General features: G+C 39.6%; 8 protein-coding genes across 8 annotated transcripts; 5 read left to right on the top strand and 3 right to left on the bottom strand.

The window, feature by feature from the left end:
• Positions 1–634: 634 nt before the first annotated feature.
• On the bottom strand, positions 635–1855 carry SS1G_12769 (predicted protein; the record flags this gene model as incomplete). The annotated part of the gene is made up of 4 exons (XM_001586144.1): positions 635–706; positions 916–990; positions 1359–1407; positions 1785–1855. The coding sequence occupies 4 exons, from the start codon at positions 1853–1855 to the stop codon at positions 635–637; spliced, it is 267 nt and encodes an 88-aa protein (XP_001586194.1).
• Positions 1856–3257: 1402 nt separating this feature from the next.
• On the top strand, positions 3258–4892 carry SS1G_12770 (hypothetical protein; the record flags this gene model as incomplete). The annotated part of the gene is made up of 4 exons (XM_001586145.1): positions 3258–3302; positions 3359–4275; positions 4636–4733; positions 4885–4892. 4 exons carry the CDS (start codon positions 3258–3260, stop codon positions 4890–4892), a joined length of 1068 nt encoding a protein of 355 aa, XP_001586195.1.
• A 2576-nt stretch (positions 4893–7468) lies between these two features.
• SS1G_12771 (hypothetical protein) lies at positions 7469–8247 on the top strand (the record flags this gene model as incomplete). Its single annotated transcript, XM_001586146.1, has 2 exons — positions 7469–7872; positions 7926–8247. The coding sequence occupies 2 exons, from the start codon at positions 7469–7471 to the stop codon at positions 8245–8247; spliced, it is 726 nt and encodes a 241-aa protein (XP_001586196.1).
• Positions 8248–9606: 1359 nt separating this feature from the next.
• SS1G_12772 (predicted protein) lies at positions 9607–12216 on the top strand (the record flags this gene model as incomplete). The annotated part of the gene is made up of 1 exon (XM_001586147.1): positions 9607–12216. One exon carries the CDS (start codon positions 9607–9609, stop codon positions 12214–12216), a length of 2610 nt encoding a protein of 869 aa, XP_001586197.1.
• A 1551-nt stretch (positions 12217–13767) lies between these two features.
• Positions 13768–14351, top strand: SS1G_12773 (predicted protein; the record flags this gene model as incomplete). The annotated part of the gene is made up of 2 exons (XM_001586148.1): positions 13768–13973; positions 14297–14351. The coding sequence occupies 2 exons, from the start codon at positions 13768–13770 to the stop codon at positions 14349–14351; spliced, it is 261 nt and encodes an 86-aa protein (XP_001586198.1).
• A 1203-nt stretch (positions 14352–15554) lies between these two features.
• Positions 15555–16147, top strand: SS1G_12774 (predicted protein; the record flags this gene model as incomplete). Its single annotated transcript, XM_001586149.1, has 2 exons — positions 15555–15688; positions 15856–16147. The coding sequence occupies 2 exons, from the start codon at positions 15555–15557 to the stop codon at positions 16145–16147; spliced, it is 426 nt and encodes a 141-aa protein (XP_001586199.1).
• A 463-nt stretch (positions 16148–16610) lies between these two features.
• Positions 16611–17576, bottom strand: SS1G_12775 (hypothetical protein; the record flags this gene model as incomplete). The annotated part of the gene is made up of 2 exons (XM_001586150.1): positions 16611–16866; positions 16918–17576. 2 exons carry the CDS (start codon positions 17574–17576, stop codon positions 16611–16613), a joined length of 915 nt encoding a protein of 304 aa, XP_001586200.1.
• Positions 17577–19528: 1952 nt separating this feature from the next.
• Positions 19529–20444, bottom strand: SS1G_12776 (predicted protein; the record flags this gene model as incomplete). The annotated part of the gene is made up of 4 exons (XM_001586151.1): positions 19529–19582; positions 19710–19834; positions 20246–20359; positions 20411–20444. 4 exons carry the CDS (start codon positions 20442–20444, stop codon positions 19529–19531), a joined length of 327 nt encoding a protein of 108 aa, XP_001586201.1.
• Positions 20445–22251: the final 1807 nt, after the last annotated feature.

Consider the following 22251-nt stretch of genomic DNA (forward strand, 5'->3'; position numbering starts at 1 on the left):
AAGGGGCCCTTTTCTGCCAATACGAATGAACATGAGAATATCTGCAAGGCGAACACATTTTATTGAAGCACAGATTACGTACCTGCGTCGTAACGATGCGTAGACGTACAAATTTATCACGACCCGTTCTCTATCGCCGAGTACACTTTCTGCAGATAACGATCATACATACTACCTAGTAAGCATTCTAGTTAGTGATAGCCCACGCGCGCGGTACGTCTTTGTACCATGGGAACGGTTCGTAAGGATCGCAACGTGGCGATGCACCAGGAATTTGGTAAGATCACGTGATGCTACATATCTTCTATTTTTATCTTTAATTGGTTGTAAGATTAGGTAACAAACATGACAAAGCATTTCCTCAAGATGTCGAACGGAAGACCCGAAAGCCAAGTCCTTGATTTATTTTATTCAGTAAATTTCAATGGCTGTTAGTACAAAATACGACTCAGAATTGATTTTGCATAGAGATAGTTTTCTTTTGCCAATGCTTGAGATGTATTTTTTTCTTTGGTAATTTCAGTGTCACTTATGCTCTATTCTGAAGCATCCAGGAAATCCCTAGCACAGGTGACAACATCTGAACTTTGCATTTATCTCAATCTGCCCTTCATCTACCCCGAACTTTGCAAATTTAAAGAGAAAGTCTAGAACAAGGTAATTGATCACGACGCAGAATCACTCGGAATTGATATGTTCTTGGTACCTAATTGAATACCAGCAATCAGTCAACAAAATTCTGCTGATTATAATTCCTGAAGTTCTTGATGGCTAGAGTCTATCATAAAGAAACTCTCCATATAAGGTTACTCCATGTAAATATTTACTGCTCGTTGTCACATGTACATCGTCCCAACGTATATTCTAGCAACCTCCTTCGCACCTGTAATTTTTTAAAATATAATATCATCATACCTCGCAGATTTCTGTAGTAGTCCCACAAATCTGATATAAATTCATTTTGTGTTTTTCCTCCATGACAAGTTCTGCCTTCGTCTCCAAGCATATGTAAGATTAGCATGGATACGTTCTGGACATGGAATATTTCGATCAGTGCAAAAGAATGTCTGATACCTAATACCGTGATATCGTCTTTGTCGAAATGAGATGCGTATCGCAAGTTAATCTGCTTGTAGCCGACTGAAGTTGATCAAATGCGCTTCCTCAATCGCAACAATTGCTTGCCAACCCCGGCGAAAGAAAATACTCAACAGGCGAAACTGCTTGAAGTCCATCGCGGGTGACAGAATAATCGGCTTTGCACAAGTACATGCTGAGCTTTATATTCGACTCCGAAAATGCTCCGTAGTAATCAGTGCCTCGCAAAAGTCGACAATCATTCGTGGTCGAAGACTTACTGATCTCTTTGGAACTTCCTCTGATTTATTGAGAGCGACAACAATTTTACTGATCTCACACGCTATCCAAGAATAAGTGGTCTCCAGTATTAGGCGTCGCAGTTCTTTCAAGCTGCGTGGTTGTGTTTCTCCTGTTCTTGAATTTTTCTTTCAGAGAACTTATACTGAATTTGTGCCAGTGTCTTTGCACAAAAGCAGATCGAAACCTCGTAACACGTAAAATGAGTGGCCAGCATACTGGCAGACATGCACAAACCATTCCAATCCCACAATGTACCGTCGCCCAAACTTCGGTTTGATTGAATGATGGCTCGCGGCTACCAGGTGCGTAACTGAGCGCTACTTTGACCACGCCCGTGATGATAACGCTTTCATTCGGTCACAGTCAGTATCTTCGACACAAATAATCTTCTGCACAACACTTACAATATTCCTATCAAGAAAACAGCCGTCAAGGCAAACTTTTTAGCCTTATTCAAATGCAAGCCAAGCGTCATTCTGATAGGGATCGTGATGATTAATACATCAATGAAAGCCTCGACACAGCCGCTAGCCATCCAGAATATGTTATAATTGAAGCAATATCGTGGATCATCAAGGCTATTAAGCCAGGTCCATTTCAAAGGACGACAGTTTAATAGATTGGCCACAGTACAGCCAATCCAGAAAACCATGACCATTGCTCCAACACTCAAGACTTGAAAGCGAAAAGCCCTTGAGACCGAGAAAATTCGATTATACATGAACAAAATTGACATTTTTGTCGCAGAGGTTATACTGAAATAGAGTACCGTGGCTACAAAATTCAGTTTAGTATAGAACACGTCGGCATCTGTATATATATATTTAGGGTCTGTATCGGAAGCCACAGAGGGGCCGTTGGGGTTGACACTGGTTGCTGATAATTATTTTGTCAGGGAATGATTTACATTTTATCATCAAGCCAACCCAAGCAAATGGATACAAACACCATAATACCAACACGTCTGTCAAAATTGTGGCTATCAGCGCAAGCAAAATCAGCCAGTCATCCCATCCGAATCCAGCTCTCGTGAAATAACGTGTGTAGAATCGCAAGGACACGGAGATTATTGCTAGAACAATAACCAGGGCCCCCACAGCTGTGGTTACTGTTGTGTCGCTAGTACTAGCGACGTTGTTCTCGTTATGTATGCCGCTAGTGCTCATGTCGTCAACAGATTGGGGCTGTTGGTTTATACATAAAAACCCGGAGGTACGATTCCATCCAAAAGAGATTCATGTAAAATATGTCAATAGAAAGGACTGGGAATTTGCTATTAATTGATTATTTTTGCTTCGTAGCCTGTCCACCTGTCCACCTTGTCCGCTTATGGCAACCATACTCTGGATATAATTCTATTGTTCAATCCAGTGAGCTACCGTAGGACTTGTTGTATTCGCTTCGTAAGTATTGAGCTGCTGACTTCAAAATCAACTCAATATTGGCTATTCGGGCTTTTTACCTGTCGTATATTTTCTTATCGCACCATACACGATTACTCTGATAAGAAGCTGATAATATATTCCAGTATGACCAATTGAGCAATAGATTTCCTCTACGCTGATTGTATAATTCTTCCACAACCACGGGGCTGAATGACATTGGGGTAGCTACTATTTGGTCACGATCCCTGGTTGTCCCATGAAAATAGGCTGATAAGGTAGTGATACCCCATCTGCGTATAAGAGGCACAGTCGATACGAAATTAAATTAGCACCGGTTTTATTAAATAGCTTCGGAAGCTTCACTCCTTTTAACCTCGATCATCTTCACTCTATTTCAACTACATATCTGGTCATTTTCTCCTTTATTGATTCAATACGAGCGACTCCTAGGTTACAGCCATCAATAAGTAACACATCTCAGTACAAGAAGCTATGGGCAATATCTCGTCTAAGAATGAGTTTCCGGTAGATGGAAAGGTGAGTTATATATATCATTCCTATTCCATCGTAAAGAAAATTAATTCCATCAACAGACAGTAGTCATCACCGGTGGCTCAAGAGGAATGGGCCAAGAGGTTGGACGGCAACTTTCCGAAAAAGGCGCCAACATAGTAATCATCGCGCGAGATGTGGAAAAGTTGCTCCAAGCTATCGAATACATCAAAGAAGGCGCTATCAATCCCCAAACCCAGCGTTTCCATCATATAAGCGCCGATTTGAGCTCCCCAGATGAATGCGTTCGTGTTATTGACGACGTCGTGGAATGGAATCGCGGAATTCCTCCAGATACCGTGTGGTGTTGTGCAGGTAGTTCCTACCCTACCCTCTTCATCGATACTCCCGTATCCCAGCTACAGTCTCAGATAAATAATAATTATCTCACGAGCGCATACATGGCGCACGCGACCTTAAGAAGCTGGCTCAAACCACTCGAGGAAAGAAAAGCTCGTATCGAAGATAAAATGCACGATAATACTAGCCATACCAAAAATACTCCTCCTCCAGCTCGCCATCTCATCTTCACCGCTTCCTTCCTCGCTTTCTTCAGTTTCGCAGGCTACGGAGCTTATAGTCCCGCCAAAGCGGCGCTGCGCTCTCTTTCCGATACTCTATCTCAAGAAATGAATCTCTATGCCTCTGCATTTCCTAGCGCGCCTCGTGTTCATCTCCACACGATATTCCCCGCTACGATATTAACCGAATCATACGAGGCTGAAAATCGCATCAAACATGGTCTTACGAAACAACTTGAAGATGGCGATGAGGGACAGACGCCGCAGATGGTAGCTCAGAGGAGTATTCAGGGTTTAGAAGCTGGAAGGGAACTTATTACGACGGATTTGCTGACGGGTTTGGTGAGGGGGAGTATGCTTGGGGGGAGTGTGAGGGGGGGTTTTGTGAGAGTGATTCTGGATTGGTTGTTAGCGGGTCTGATGGGGATTGTTATGGTGTTTGTTAGGGCGGATATGGATCGGAAGGCTAGGGGTTGGGGGACAAAATTTGGGGTTGCGAGGAGCGGGACGCAGGTTTGATGTTTTATCATTTTTTTCTTCAATTTTTCTTGTACTTTTAAAAGAGTGGAGTTTTACTTGCTCTCTCTGCGTTCGATTATGACATGATGTATATTTAGTATTTCTGTTTTCCTAATACATTTCTATTTCTATTTCTTCTCCTATTTCTATTCTTGCCCCTGTTGGGTATTCTAGGATGATAGGATTCATAATATAAGGTTATTAACTTCTTTCTTCCATGAAAGAGCTCTGGGCACTAGAAATTTTGACAATAGCTACTACTGATGGACAGGAGCTAGAATCCTCGACCAGAACGCCCGGGATTGGGATTTCGATTATAAGCTTAAAACTTTTGAGCAGAAGAAGAAGAAGAATATACTTACTTGGCAAACTCGCGGTCTGTTCTACTACCGAATCATTTACATTTACATTTACATTAACACTTGGAGTCATATATGAGGAACATACCCTTCCTTTCCACCTATCTATCTTATCTTATTCATGCTCTATATATCCAATACTGATATATCTAATCTTACCTCCCCCAGAAACATGATTACAAGTACCGGCATTGAAAGGTTTATAATACTTGTAAGTATGAAGAAGGGTTGACTTATCATTATCGTACGAGTGAAACGATATATTCGTACCTGCTATATTATTGAGTCTAACAGCATTCATCTAAGTACGTATGTATACCTTTCCCGCTTTAGTTCCCGTAATCATCGTTCTATGCGTATAGTCCACTATTTAATCAGTCATAGAGTCAATTGGTTAGTTAGCTCCATCCAAAATCTGATAATTTATCAAAATATATGACGTATTTACATACAAAAGCACATCAACTCCGGAAGTGAATACTCTCCGTCTCCTCTTTTGCATGATTAGCCAAAGAATTTATCAGCTATTTCTCGCGATTTCAAGATCTTGATATGTGTTGATTTAGGTGCTAGCTGTATGTTAGTCGGTTTGTCTAATTCCTGCGGTCATGGGGCAGATGGATTCCAGAATGGTGATTTGGATTGTAGCTTTTTTTTTTGCCCTGGGTAGAGTACTGCTAGGGCTTATTGGGTAGTGAAATGGTAAATAGCTTTGAGTTGAAAATGGAAATGTGTGATAGATCACTTATGTGGATGGATGCGAGATCAGACAGCCGAGACGAAAGGCCGACTAACATTTTTGATAAAGCAAAGAGGTGTGTCAATGATAGAATAGACAAGCATTAAATGGAAGAGTTGGACTAGGGTTTATGGAGGCTTATAGGAATCTCTAGGCTTCAATGCCCTGTAGCAGATATGCAACAAAACTTTTGAGATTCTGCCAGGCGGTGGATGGATGTAATATTCCTTAATAGGTGAGCGGAATTGGAAAAATGTATGTTCTTACTTCTCCCCCGCAGAATGATGAAACGTCTTTATTACTGATAGGGCTGCCTTGCGTGTAAAGTCTTCTCAATCGATCACTTTATCTTTCAATGGTGGCTATTCTTTCTACTGAGAACGGCCACTCGTCCAATGTTTGAAACATACATTCGTTCAAATCATTGTTGTATAGTGTAATAGAGTCATTTGAAACAGAAATATCCATATATGAAGATAATTTAAGACTTACATTTTGTACAGTTTGCCCTCCGCGACAACTAGTCCACGATACAAGCTTTTCATGGCGACTTGATACTTCAGAAATCACAACTACATGATGTCATGAGTATCCCCCCTTTTTCCCCGTTAGAAATTCCCACCATCATTTAGTTATGGAATAGCAGAAACCACAATATCATTATCAAATTCTCAAATCAACCTGCACAAATACCAATTATCAACGGCTTTCTCAACTTGTCAGATTTGCGCACTAACGTCTTGACTTGTATTTATTTATCCTCGCTTGTTGAGTTGTGATCTTAAGGAATTCGGCCCCGATTCAATCACACACCCACTGTAGAAGTAAAACCCGACATCCGAGCCCCGTACGCTCAACGCTATGGGAGATTCTATGTAATCCGTAACGTTTAGAGTGAGAAGTCGGATATTGTCGGCTATGATTTGGTCTGTGAAACGTTGAGTGGTATCGAATACAAGATAGAAGATCTGAGCTGAAATAGTAACTATGAAGCGACAAATAATTAGTAAGCCTCGATTACTTTATTTCTGATTCAAAACTACCTAGCATGTCCACTATGACTCTTCCAAAGGGCGAATCACGGAGTAGACCATGCAGCTTTGCTTCACCCACTTTAATACGAAAAGTTGTGGGGGAAGAAGAAACAAAATGGAAACTTCAAATTTCCGATGAATGGATGCATCTGGAATAGAGTGGTGGAAAATGAATAGGATATAAGGTTATACACATATATTCAGTACAATGTCAATGTAACCAATGTACTGTACATAGAAGATATACTCGACTGTAAATACCTATTTCGTGCACAGCGATAGTGAATGTCTCGTATTTTTATGATGGGAACATTTCAATGTCACAGGGGGTTCATGGAGTATGGCATGCTTCTAGAATTCACCCATCAACAGCCCCGCAAAAAAGCTGCATTCAGCTTTTTAATTCTCTCTCCACATTCACCATTCACTGGCCCTTTTCCTCTACCTTTACCCTTTTACAACATCAACAACAACTACTCCTCCAAATCCTTCAAACCCTCAAACCCCCAAACCAACTGTGTATCACATTCGTTCATATAATCCAGTATCTTCACTCTTCACTCTCTTTCATTGTCGTTATTTATATGTAAATCCATCCATCCATTTTGAACAAGACCTTGGCATATCCTCCCAAGAATACTAACTACCGAAATTACTTGGTGCGAATAAGAATAAGGTAGTACAGGTATCCCTGGACTACGAACTCACCATCACGATAAATCGTGTTGCGTCAAATCCATCATTCATCCATCTACCCATCTATCCATCCATCAACAGACTCGAACGCTAGGTTTCAACCTATTTTAGGTCCCTTTGAAGATACTTTCTACCCGTATTCTACGATAGCCTCTTGCGATAGACACCGGACGATAATAGAGATTCTCGAGCGATACGAAATTGGTGGGAAGAGAGTTGAAAGTTGGAAGCTATCAGCAGATTACCATCGCAATCGCGAAGACCATTGGCGACAACTTAAACAATGTATCGACCCATCCTCTTATTTGCTTCGACAATTCTACCTGCTATTGTTGGTGCCCAACAATTGTCAGATGGCGCAATCGTTCCGTTTTCATCCGACCTTCCCTCCTGCGCATCACAATGTGGACCTCTTTCTGATGTTCAAGGAGCTTGCGTTCCTCCCCAAACCGCCGATGTCTCTAGTTCTTGCTTTTGCGCCGATGCCAGATTAAAACCTTTCCTCACAGGAACAACCGGAGTTTCTTCTGTGTGCGGTGCCGCGAGTTGTACGTCGACTGCAGATTTACAAGCAATTGAAACTTGGTACGAGCAATATTGTAACACGCCATCGGCATCAACTACTGCATCGAGTGGTGGAAGTTCAGCAACTTCTTCCTCAAGTTCTAATAATTCAAATCCAACTTGGTATGCAATCCTGACACAAAAGAAATTATTACAAACAGCTAATTCCTTCAAAGGTTATCTAGCCATGTGAAATGGGTCGCAATGCTTATTGTCCTTGTTGTCGGAATATCTGGTATATGGTTACTAGCATTTTATTTTAGAAGACGATATCTAAGGAAGAGGGAGAGGGAGATCGAAATGAGACCTCCAATTGCCTTAGGACCACATCAACTACAAAGTACAACAGGAGGATACGGATACGGAGACGGGGCTATGAATGCTGCTGAAGGAGGACATCATAAAGAAGCAGCTCGGACGACTGTGACATCTACACCGGCAGAAGCAACAAGGGGTAAAAGGGAAAGCAGAGGTCTTCAAAAAAAGCAACGAACTTGAAATATTGGATCTTGTAGCATATGATTGAAGTCATGATGGAATTCATGATTGAGGCGTTAGGTTTGGGAATATACTTTTTCGGGAAAAGTCTAAGACATATGGTCTGTATTGAAGATATATAATGGATGGAGCTTTGTTGATACCCGCAACTGGATGGTTATGCAGCACATAAGGGAGTGACTCCTTTGAGTCTTATTGAGCATATTTTTGAGGAGGTATCAGATACTGGTATTTTAATGAAGTTTCCATATTCATCTCTTGTCCAGTGCAAGTGAATCTAGTGGAAATATCTCGCTTTGGGCAGTGAAGTGGGAAGGTTTCCTAGTAGTTCTCATCTACCTTCATTTTTTCGAGGAATTTTTCTCATCTCTAATTGTCAATACAGCAGAGACCTTTTAGGATTGATGCAAAACGTATATAGTTAGTAACACCCAAAGGTTCTTGTTTTCAGGGAATTTAATGATTATTGAAATGGTATATAAATTGAAATTTACAAAGATATTTTAAGATGTAAATTCTACCATGTTAGTGCTACGCAAACCATAAGAATAGTTATTCACTGATTTTATGCTTCTGTAGGGCTGATTGTTAGCTGTATATGATATTGTCTATTGTTTCAGTTTCTATGATGTATTAATACTTGTAATTGGATGGAATGAATGGTATCGGTGTTGTGATTGACCTAGGGCAGATTCTCAAGACGCGCTTCCTCGAGAGTATCTTGATCTTACATTTTTACTACAAGTCCATCTTGAAATGCAGTCTCAGAATAGCTATAGCTCTTGGAATTTCCAAATTCACTTTCCTGCTCCTCTTCTTTCCTCTTGGAGGAGTTCGAGCATGCATAGATGAGCGACTGATTCACTATATCCACAAACCCCTCTTCTCCTCTTCTAATCCTCTCTATCTTTTCAACCACTACTAATCTTTTCAAGGAACCTTCTTCTTCTTCTTCTTCTTCTTCTTCTTCTTCTTCTTCTTCTTCTTACTCCATTCTTCTTCTCCTCTACAACACGCAACCTTGTTTACCTCTACTATCTACAAATACTTACTTACTCTTTAACATACTTTCACACTTGTTTCGCCAGTATTCCTACTTTGCTTTCCATTTTGCATCACTTACATTTTATCTTTAAGACAGAATCTAGAAAACTCCATCATCCAGGAGTCTTCTCGACTTGCAGTCTCGCAGAAGACAATTTCCCTGTTGTGAAACTTATACACATGATCCCTTAGATCTATCAAGACTACGGAAACATGGACATTACTTCATCTCTCCAGAATGGTGTTGCGTCTTCTAACCTTGACAAAAGCCGCAACTATGTCCCAAATCTCACTTCCTCATCGACTCCTAACTCCATGCACTATGGTAATGGTCAAACTTTTTCAAACTCTCAGGTTGACTTCATCACAAGCCTCAAGGTTCGCATAGCGGTTTTGGAGAACGATCTCGCTCATGCTACAAAAGACAAGGATGAAGCTATCAAGAGCTCAGTGATTATTGCTAGAGCCTTGGGTAATGTTTCCAATAATTCGGAGCTAATTGCAAAGAATTTAAGGGATCCTGATACTGGGGAATTGGAAGAGCTACGGATAGAGGTGAAGAAATTGAGAAAGGAGAATGTGGTGCTTTTGGGTCGACTTGAAGACGGTAGCTTAACCGTCCCAGGAGGATATCCGACCTTCCCCTCAACTCCCAAAAAACGAAACATCAAGAATTTCAATACTCTTGATGATGTCCTCAGCTCCGACGAAGAAGAAGAACCAGTCAAAATCGAAGATCAAATTCTCTATCAAGAACGTGCCGACGCTAACTTCATCAACATTCCCACTCCCGCAATTCTCAAATCTGGATTTGAATTCTCTCCTGAGAAAGCTGTTCGTGGTGATAATTATGCTAATCGTGGATATACTAATCGTGATAACTATTATGCACGTTTCAACAATCGCAATGCACCCAATGGACCAAGATCTTCCGAGTTTCCCCCAGATATGAGCGAAGGTACGAGTATCTGGGCTACACCACAACAGAGAGATGATGAAATTAACACTCACATGCGAGCTTCTGATTCGAGAGAACACAAATTCCCTGATTATTTCAGATATGGAGTGGTTTATGTTCCCAAGGCAGATGATCATGATACCTTGCGTGGGGTACATATTGGTGGACTCCCAAAGGATATCGATTTGAGAGATGTACTTGCTCGTGTTCGAGGTGGGAGAATTTATTCATCGGTTTTACTGGACACGATGAATATTTTGGGGAGTAACTCTGCGCTCATCACGTTTATTAATCAGGCGGATGCGGAGGCTTATGTCGAATATGCCAATGCTCATCCTATCACTTTCGGTACATCGGACTGTGAGGAGGAAAATGTAGCCAAGGCAATTATCACTCATCTCCATACCCCTACATTCCCCTTCTGTCCTGCAAAAATCAAGGCAATTTTTGAGTTCAATCGTACCCGTATCCTCACAATCCGCAATTTCCCTCAAAATATCTCGCTTCGAGGTCTCGAGAGCGACTTAGCTGGCAGAAATGCGTTTAAGTCGAATAGTTTGTTGGAATGGTATATTGATGAAGAGGGAACTCTCCGAATGGAATTTGCAAGTATGGATGAGGCAGGTAGTGCGTTTGGACTGTTTTCTAGTTCAAGGGGTTATAAGGATTTCAGATTGATGTTGCAATTTGAGCGAGATAGCTGTGAAGGGGAGTTGGAGGAATTGGAGAAAGAGCCTGAGAAGAGAAAACCTATGTTTCCGAGGACGGAATTTGGGGCTAGAGGTGGGAGATTTGTAAGTGATGGAGTTGATGGATTGGGAGATAATAGGCCGGTCGGAAAATTTGGTTGCCGCACTGAAGAGGCTACGAAGTTGAATAACAGCAAATGTCCCGAAGAGATTGAAACTTCCGAACTTGAGGCACAACACAAAGGTTCAAGCACAGAGTCCACATCTATATGCATCGAAACACCATCCGATGCCCCTGAAAAAGATGAAGACCCCAATTTCGTCACCCCAAAACGCGGACCTCAAATCATCACCGGAAAGCAATGGCTTCTCGAAACTGCCTCCGCAAAAGCATTTGCACATGCATCTCAACCCACATCCACATCCAAATCTACAATACCAAACGCCACGGCACTCATACCCGACACACCCACCTCCAGCAACTCCACCCCCAGACCCCGTCTTACCATCTCAACCACATCACTCCCCCCCATAAACACAAATAAATCTAAATCCCCAGATCCCAGTTCCGCAGAATATAGCATTCATTCTTTTGCTTCTTCTGCTGTTTCTGTCGATGATGATGATGATGGGGATGGGGATGATCTGCCTGGATCTTTTCCTCCCAAGAGCCAAGCTCAAGTCCCAGCTCCAGCCCCAGCTCCGGTTCAAATGAAACCTACAAAAAATGTCGCGGCTAATTTTGGAGGACCGCTTGTTTCTGCGACTCAGTCTACACAATCTATTCATTCAAATGCGTCGAATTCTGCGATCCAAACCCTTGGAATCTTCAGAAATAATTTGGCAATCGGAAATGCGGATACGAATGTATATTTTGTTCCGGGTGCAGATACCGAGAAAGCTATTTTGGATAGCGAGGTTAGTAGTCAGAGAGGTGGTAATTGTGATCTTGATCTTGATCATGATCATGAGAAGAATGAGGGTTTAGGGAAAGTTCCGAGGGGTGTTTGTGAGGGTTTTTGTGGAGGGGAGGAAGGTGGAATTGAAGAGAAGAGAGATATGGAGGGGAGTGGGAAGATGGAGGAGAATGAGAAGATGAAGATGAAGAATAAGATTAATCCTGATGAAATTGATCTTGGGTTTGAATCTGATGGGGATGCGGATGGGGATGAAAGTGAGAATGAAGGACTTTTTCAAAAGGAGTTGATGGGTAAGACTACAGATCATTTGAATGCGGAGAAGATTTCAGGTAATACTAAGGGTTCTGGTGGTCATTAACTCACACCCACAGATCCTTTGTCAAAAAATGGAGATGAGAAAGTTACCGCTGGCGGAGACAAACAACCGTGACAAAAGTCTCATCACAGGGGTTTAAGCGAAATATTTCTAGTTGAAAGAAGTTGACTCCGTTGCGGCTGCCGTGGGGTTGGGGTAGCGAATTATTTTGCGATGAGCGATGAGAAACGAGCTAAAGAGTGGTAGCTTGGTATGCACTATACATCAGAAGAGATCAGTGAGGAGTTTATCTCCTAATTATCTGATACATACAGATAAGATTACAAAAATACCCGATGATTGCATGATTGCTTAAGATTATATTTACTATAGCCAGATCTAGTGGAGGGTACGGGGAGGAAACATTTTTTTGATTTTTTAATGGGGGTTTGGGGTTTGCTGTGGGGGAATGGTTATTCATATGGTTACTTATTTGCGTGGTTATTCATACATATTTCTAGCTAAAGGGAGATGGGTGGTTAGATGATTCTTTTTTAATTTGTTTTTTATTATTCATATTCTGCGTACAGTGTGGATGGGAGACTGGAAATGAAGGATGGAAGATGCGAGATACAGATGAACGTAGAAATAAAAATAAATATACATCGTTTACTTTCTTCGTTAAATACCTAATCAGTAATACTTTTTTTTTAATTTTTCTCAATAATTGTCTTCCCACCTCTTATTCCCCAAATTCTTTTCATGAAGATTCGACATTCGACATTCGAATTTGGATTTGGATTTGGATTTGGATGTAAGATAAAATGTTTTACACAATCAAGATGAAGAATATTCACTACAAAAGAAAATCTCATTTAAAAAAAAAAAAATGAATATTTAGATTGTAAAATTAATTTATAAAACAAATTAGAGCTTAAACCCTAGCATCCATCCTCCTGAGATTGATTAATTTAATTCCCCTTTGGATATTGATGGTAAAATTCTCTGTTTTATAATTTTCTTAGAAATAATTATTCTGAGTTTATAAATGAGATCTGATTAATTTCTTTTTTAATGATATATTTATTTGTATTTTATACTTCTTTTTAACTTAGTTTTTATATCTTTGAACTTTGGAAAATAGCTAAGCTAGATCGGATTACATTTATTTTGGCAATACTATCGAATCCAGAAATTTTGTTGCTCCATGGTGAAATATGAGAATATGCCAACAAAGGTTCCATACAATGAAGCGCCTTAGTTGGCGCCAATGCTGGCGGCTAACTGCAAATTTGAAGTTTTTTTTTCTCACAAAATTACGGATGCGCGGCTTTGCTCTTCGCAGATAGGAAAATTGTAATTGAAAATTATGAATCAATATGAGACGCAAAATATCGTATTAGCAGTACATTGGCCTGGCCGCTTAGTGGGAGCTGAGCGTTTACAGTCACGATGTCACGGTATAGAAGGTACACAATATCTAGTATAAAGTCCATAACTCAAAGTTTTTCTGTAATTTTCGTGACTTAAATTCTTCAAATACCATCTTATATCAACTAAAAGGTCCATTTAACGCTTAAATAAGACAAATATCGATCACTAGAAAGAAGAAACATGTACCGCAACACCCCGGGCCTCCTCCGTGCGAGTAAACAGAAGAAATTTGCAACACAACCAACATCAAAATATATCACAATGATTAATATCCTCTCAATTACCATCGTTCTTCTCTCAATATTTCGTTCTCTTATCTCAGAACTACGCAAGCTGGCTATCCAATTACATAGAATTCACCAAAAGCGTGACGCAGCAGCTCAAAGGTACAAATACCACGGTTCACTTATCATTTCAGCCTATAATCTCCAATTGCGCTTAATAGATCTCTTATAAAATCTCCTCCTCGCACATACCAATGACGAAGATAAGATTATAAAAGATAGTATATATATTTATACTGTTTTTCTGATCAGACAATATTTCTTTCTCCTGCGCGGAGCGATTTTAGAAATAATTGCGAAATTATTCATTTTTAGATGGTGAGGAGCTTAGGATGCTTTTAGATACAATGGGACAGGTTTTGCTTTTGCTTTTTGTAAAAATGATGATGCGCATCCATTCATGATGTGGCATAATCAGCAAATAGCAATTACAGAAATGATGACCCATCAAAGATGAAGATTGCGAATCCTGTTGTTTAAGCTATACCTCATTTCACGAAAAATATTGCAACGATCTTGGATTTAAGAAATGTTTTCGAGCAATAGAGAAGGGTGTTAATAAGCTAGTTATCGCGCGTGAGGAGGAAATCGGGAGACAACTTTCAGATTGAGAAAATTAATATTACAGCATCATTTGGTTGATTTTACTTTTGTGTTGGACTTGGATACTGATGCTCTGGAAACGGGAGTGCTTTTGCGTAATGAGTGGGTTAAGGTTTCTGGCGCACCTGGTTGTACATGCCTTAGTGAATTGTTATCTTGTAGGGATGGTGGTAAGTTCAGGAGGCGATCGGATAAGGAGGGATAGAGATGGGGCTTGATACTTTTTAATGCCTATTACGCTGTTGTGAAGTAGGAAACAGAGGTTAATGATATAATGGGGTGTTAATAAAGGGTTTAGCTCGTGGGTGGGAGCAAATTGTGAGTGTGTGTTGATTGGTTGGTATATGAGTAAGATAAATATATGTTTGAAGTTTCTGTGCGTATGACTTCTTGCCATTGCGCGTTTGCGATTGATTTGCTCTGTAGCTTTATTTTCTTCTCATCTTCTAGTGCTCAAATTGGCCTTTCAGGGCTTGTCCCGATTCATAATTTGCGAAGTAGATATTTAGAGAAGTGTGCATGAGGGGTAATGTCCTAAGCGAAAACAGAGATGATGCGATACGAAATATTTCATCGAGCCAAATGATATTAGACTAATTATTTAATACTTCCGTTTCCTAAGCACTGGTATAATATTTTCGCAAAAACCTATCTGCAAGTCTTGAAACTGTGGCAAATGAAACAAACTATCAGAATGAAATATGAATAGTCAATACATTGAGTCTCAATCCCGGAGAGGAATTCAAATACAGAAGCTGAAGAAGAAACATGAAAAATGCAAGGCATAAAATGGTCTTGATTCGCAAACGAAATGAAGAATACTTGCAATAAGTAGTAAATTTACAATAGAATAATATCTTAGTTTAACATATGCTGCTTCCAGGGAGAAGCAGATGCAAAGATGGTAAAAATGGAGTAGAAGCATGAATAGTCATCCTAATGAAGTGATATATAGCCGTAGACAGGCTTCCCTGGGCCAATTCAGTCAAAACCATTGTGGTAATAAGATCTTCAGGACCAGCTCCATGATTTAGTGATCTTAGAATAGCCGTCACAAACAATACTGTGTACTCAGCAAGTATGACTACTCATATATTCTTTAATTGTTGTCGATACGCATGGGAGATATGGGTTACTTCCGCAAAATTTAGGAGCATCGTTTTGTATAGGCCAACGCGCGCATCCAAGAGTAATGCAAATGGCATTGGATTAAGGTATTAGAAGAATAAGAACGCATTATCAATCATCTTTGTTGTGCAATTTCTTAATCATAAGGCGCTAAGAAGTAGTTTATTCCCAAATGAATTTTGAAGATATTTTTGTTTTATTCATTAGAACGTGACCTTTTGTGGATATCGAGTCTTACGCTATGCTATTGTAGTTTCGAAGCCTCTGAGCTGTGCTATAGTACCCGTGAATGTCAGAAGCCAAGCAGTAATAGGAATCCCATCAATCTCATGAATGAGACATTCAGTTTCTTCTTCGGTGGCATTCCATGGGAGAGATTCTCGGCTCTGATTTTCCATGACTGTAATTCACGATTCGAGAAAAGAATAAGAATTCTTGGAAGAAAGTTGGGGGACGTAGGGAACCCCGATAATTTGTCTTTGGGTGCTGTGCCGCAGAGGCAGACGACAGTCGAATCCTGTGCAAATGTCGCTGCTAACTTGTAGCATATCAAGTGTAGCATCACACAATTTTACTATCTGTTGACGGATGTACGTTGATTAATACAAATGCCTGCACCTACTTGTCGGTCGTTGTTTGTACTCGGCGGGATTATGACTCAGAATCTTTTAATGGGGTTGTTTGCTGAAGGAATTCTCCTAATATGATTACTGTAGAAACGTATAGGTGTTTGATGCCACTGTATTGAATATTTACGCAATTAGGAAGTGATATTGCCATGCAGATTCTCCGTGAAATGGCTTTCATCAAAAATTTCAATATTATGCTTGTGAAAACTATTCTCTACAGGAATATCACATAGTAAATCCATTTAATGCATGAAATAAAGGGGTGGTGAAATTTAGATGCACTGTATGCATGTGGGATAAAATTATGTTGTGAAAACACCGGTCTCCTCCGGTCATATCTACTACCACCAATTAAACAAAGTTCCTAATGTGCTTGCTTTTAAGCGTCTACTAGGAATGATTTCAAATGTTTCATGAACCTTTCTCGTTGATCAACGTGGCAAAAATGTGCGGCGTTGTCCAAAACGATCCACTTAACCTTCCCAATATGCTCGAAAAATGGTTGCATTGCCACACCCTGTGCTTCATCCTCAGTTCCATTGATCAAAAGCGTCGGAGCCTTGATTTTGCCCAAATTCGGAATCGACGTCCAGTTGCGAAGATTTCCATTGGGGACAAGCTCACAAGGGCCATACCTTAGACTATTGTTAGCGAATGTACATGGAGCAGAGAACTGACAGCCTTACATAGTACCATACGTAGTCGCATCCCTTGCGAACCAGTTCAGCACAGCTTGAACTTCGGGTGCTGGCCATGGTCTAGCAAGACTGAGATGGCGCTGGTAAAAGACTTCCATGGCAGCTTGATACTCCGGGCTCTCGTAATCCTTGCTTTCATCTCCATGATCCAACACCTTTTGAATTTCTAACGGAAGTTTTTTCCTGAGTGTATTGAGACCAATCTTCCATACCTCCATACTAGCCAGACTGCTTGAGATAATCAAGCGTCGGAGGTTTCTTGATCTCGCTGGGTCAGATGCCCATACGGCTGCGAGCATTCCACCCCATGAGTGTCCGCAGACATCAATCGGTCGATCCTTTAATCCTAGATGATTTATGAGATTATCGAGTTCATTTTGGAATAGTGCGACGCTCCAGAATACTTCATCTCCAGCTTTGTCTGGTAGATGAGTCGATAGCCCATTGCCGATTTGGTCGTAAAAGATGATAGGAATATATTTTGCGAGGTCTTCCAATGGAAGCAGATACTCATGGCATGCTCCTGGTCCTCCGTGGACTACAATTAATGGTATTTTAGATGTATTGAGGTCACCGACAATTTTGTACCAAGTCTGGCAAGGCTCGGAAAGGCCTGAAACTATGAACTCTGCAGTACCCTCGGTCATATTTGATCCAAAAAAAATTGTTGTGTCTCCCTGAGCTAGATGAAACTTGGAAGAGCCTTTATTTGCAAGAGAAGACTCTCAAAGGACGTGTGGTGACAATAACTGACGTGCGAAGCACTTTAAGAAACACTGTGTGCTCGGAAAAAAAATTTATGCCGTGGAAGGGAAGGTAGTTGTCGATAAAAAGTTATATGTGTAAGTGAAACTTCAGTAAGATATATCAATAATATTCGTATTTTTTTGCCTAGAGAACTGAAAGTATGAGATTATCGAACTATATGATACGGTTGCCGAGGTACTGGCATCAATACTAGTGAAAATACCATGTGATTGATATCCTGAAAGTAGAATTCACTTTAGTTATTCTATAGGATGAGGTTTAATCTATAGGAATAATTATCTTTTTTAAATACTTGGTGTCACAGGTTCATAACCCGTTCTGGTTAGCCTATATACTTACATATAGTTTTTATACTTATATAATTAATATTTTTTTAATATATTTTTTAATTAGATATTATTATATTATTAAAAGGTTTAAATATTATTATAATAAATTATATTATTTTTAAAAAGAATTTATTGAAAATTATAAAAAATTAATTTATATTGAAATTTAAATTTTGAATCAATTTTTTATTTTATATAATTTGGTAATAATATATATTATATTTTTTAAATTTTTTTAAAAATAAATTTATTTAACTTTTTAAATTGTTTTAATTCTTTTACTGATTTAATTTTATTTTAGAATATATATATTTGATATATAATTATTAATCAATTTTATTTCTTTTTTAATCTTTTTATTTTTCTTAATCTCTTTTAATTTATTATTAATCAGACAAGAAATCAAGACTCAAATTACACGGGTTGAAAGCTTCTTGTAATCTTAATATAATATTAATGTGACGGAAAAGTCGTAAACGGAGTCAATTCAATCACTTAGAATCTAAAACTAAAGAACTAAGAAGATTCTAAGTAAGAAGGTCTTTATATACAGGGCTAGTGCGCGTGAGCCACTAGTGGGTAACAACCGTCACGTAACAATTAAAAAAAGAAAAATCAAAAGTTCAAGTTCTGAATTATAAGAGTATAATATCAGAATATTGAATGCCTCTTGATTGAGTAAGGGCCTCGGCATTTTGATATCATTTCAGACGCTCTCAATAACTGAGCATGCTGTCCTCCATAACAGGCTGTGCCATCTGGACTCGGTGAACTGGGTAGGCTATCACTAATTGGGAATCATCTTAACCCATGAGATAGAATACCTGATTGGAAGAAATCCTCTCATTTAAGATTTTGCTTCAATTTCTATTTCATTTTTGATAAATCTATACTATAATATATCAGGCAATGCAAGCGATCATTCCACAAACCATTTGAAAGAAGGAAACTGTGCCGGCCGAAAGTCTCGCTTCTTACAGTAAGCAATACGACCATGCGTTAAGCCGTGTCAATGACGGAACCATGCACAAGCATGTGCTCGTCTAGAGATTAAAGGCTGAGCTTACAATTGGGGTAAACAAGGTGTTTTGAAAAAAAAAAACCAAAAAAAAACAGAAAGCTAAGAGCCAGTAAGAAGCTCGGTGGTTGATGCAGATAATATTTTTCTAGCCCCTCCCTCGCCCCCTCCGTTCTCGTTATTGATGACAACGTCGTCTCACCCCGTATCCTAATGCAGCCCACCGGAAATTTTCCAGTGATCGTACGTTACTAACAATTTTGTATAAGTGGCAGATCATATTCCAAGTGATTAGATTTCACTGCATGAAGCGAATGTTTTGATTTGAGCATAGAATGTAAGATCTTACGTGGAAGATTTAGTCGGTGTTTTTGCTACAATATCTGCATGCACAAACTATATTCGGTGGCTACGGTACTAAATGACTAGAAACAGGACAGTTCCCATTTCATTTCTGTGTCCCCACACACATATTGACCTTCTCCTATTGGTTACCATTCTTTCGATACTCGCGAGATCTTTCCAACATTCTCTCAATCTTCGCTCGTAAGCTGCTACGCCGTCGGAGGATATATCTCAAATGGCCCCGGCCGAGTTTTATACTTGTACTTTGGAAGCAATCTCTTTCTTGACCATGCATCAATTGCTTCCCAATTTACACACACCGTCTCTGATTCTGACCGGAGCTCTTTGTTGGGGAAAGCATTATGGTCTCCGATCCAATATGCCGTATATAGGCCGACATCTGCTTTACACATCAGGCTACGGCGGATAGTATCGACACAATGGGCTGTTAAGCTGTCAGCCAACGATTCACAAAGGAAAGACACTGAAATCACTCACTCATGTGTAATATGTTATACTCCTCTTCTTCTGCTGTTGCATTTGGAAAGTAATAATCATGGAAGATGTTCATTCGCAATGCGTTCTGCGGCGCAGTTAGACGTGCGGCAAAGTCTAGCTACAACAGAACAGGCACGCAAGTTCTGCTCGTACGAAAGATGACTCACTAGACAATGAAGCTCATGATGTACCGAGAGAACTGAGACGTAGTCTCCATTTGTTAATTGCACTATATCCTTGCTGAAAGTTGCACGAGCCTTTTTCAATTCCTCTTTAGACGTGCGGATATTGATGGCTGGCAATCAATTACTAGTGTGAAAAGTGAAGAAGTTTAGAGAAGGGGAATCGTTTTACATACGTTCTAGCAGGTAGTCCCATGCCTCATCAACATCTTCTGGTGCTCCTGCAAACTTGGGATCTTCACCAAAGTACAAAGGGTGCCGTTCATATGATATCATACCGTTGACCGGTGCTGTAATGTTGTCAATGGAAAAGTATATTCTCAGGGACGATGGACACAAACAGTATGGTACTAGGAGAGTACGATCTTGGCTCATAATTATGAGCAAAGGAGCCGAAAAAACAATATATATGGCACAGGCAACAGCCAAAACCAACCGCCATGATGTCAAAAATCGAAAGCACTCTGAAATTTTTGTAGTTAATGTATCAGAATCTCTATACAATGGATCATGAACGTCAAGTAGTGTCTCATGGTCTTCCGAGTCTGTGGACTCCGAGGAGCACTTTAATTCGAAACTTTTCATATTGATCTGTAGAGAGAGTCTTGAAATCTTTCAATGGAAAGCTTGAGGATAGAAATTCCGCTTCTGTGTTTTCTACATTTAGTGAAATCCCCTCTTCGCAAAATTCATTAAAATACGAGCTTTGCCCGGGGTCCCAGGTTCGTCAATAGGTCTAGCCCCTGTAGTTTCCCAAGATGTTGCAACTGGCTAGAATGAGTTGATAGATGGCTTGGTGTAGAAGGAGGTGCAGATCTTCAATTCACAACAGCGACTCTCGCCTCTGTCCAAGAATTGCGCGCCTCTATTTTGCATTTGAGGATCACGACGGAAGTGAAAATCTTATCCGAACCAGGTGTGTATCCCAATGTAACTGTAGTTCACGCCGTTCAAGATATGACATGATATTCTAAGAGTTCTGGAAACTACTCACCGCACACTGAGCGAAAACACATCAAAATTGAAGATTTTTCACCCTTCTTAATCTTTATAATTATATATCAAATTGTGACGCCTCACACCTCCGGGTCACGTGGCATGCCCCGTTTGTATTTAATCATAGGAAAACTCTCTACTCTTGTTTTCCTTCTTCTTTTCTCCTTAGCTTAGTATTTTCTAATACAAGATACTTTACCCAGTATTCTTGAGTGTGACAACGCCTCACACCTCTGGGTCACGTGGCATGCCCCGTTTGTATTTAATCATAGGAAAACTCGCTACTCTTGTTTTCCTTCTTCTTTTCTCCTTAGCTTAGTATTTTCTAATACAAGATACTTTACCCAGTATTCTTGAGTGTGACACAAATGATAGAATAACTTATTGAATTTTTAAATTTTTGTAAATGTTAAAAGGAATAGAAGTTACCGGTACTAATCACGTGTCGTGATTAGTAATACGGTTACCTAAACAGGCTAGATTAGACGAACCATAAGCAGGCATATTGGTCCCCTCCGAGGATACCAAGAGGAGATTAATATGCCTACAGACGTAGTAATATAGTCAATATAGAGGCCTCTTCCACCCAATCTTTTAATAGTAAAGATAATTAATTGAAATTTAATAAAAATTAAGGAATGTTTTTTTAAATATTTTTATTTTATAGAAAGAAATATTGAAAATATAAATAAGATTTTGAAATTTCTTAAATTCAAATTAATATAATTTTTAAATAAAAGTATTATAAAATAATTTGTTAAAGTGAATGGTTCCTGCGTAGCACGTGCGCAGGGCACTAGTCCTATTAGGACTAGATTGAGAAGCTCTCTGTAAGAGAGCTTCGCACTTCCGTAGAACTTAGAAGAGAGATTAATTGTTACGTGACGGTTGTTATCCCACTAGTGGCTCACGTGCACTAGCCCTGTATATAAAGACCTCCTTACTTAGAATCTTCTTAGTTCTTTAGTTTTAGATTCTAAGTAATTGAATTGACTCCGTTTACGACTTTTCCGTCACATTAATATACTAGACCAATATTACCTCAGTTCTGCCCTATCAGCTTCCCACTATTCCCTGTGTGAGGTCATTCCTTTTAACATAATTATATAACATTTTATTATATTTTAAAATTTAAATAATCTTTATTGAATATTTAATATTATATAATATTAAAAGATTGGGTGGA

The sequence above is a fragment of the Sclerotinia sclerotiorum genome, genomic scaffold (genome assembly GCF_000146945.2).
Source record: "Sclerotinia sclerotiorum 1980 UF-70 scaffold_22 genomic scaffold, whole genome shotgun sequence".
In the NCBI taxonomy this organism is placed as follows: domain Eukaryota; kingdom Fungi; phylum Ascomycota; class Leotiomycetes; order Helotiales; family Sclerotiniaceae; genus Sclerotinia; species Sclerotinia sclerotiorum.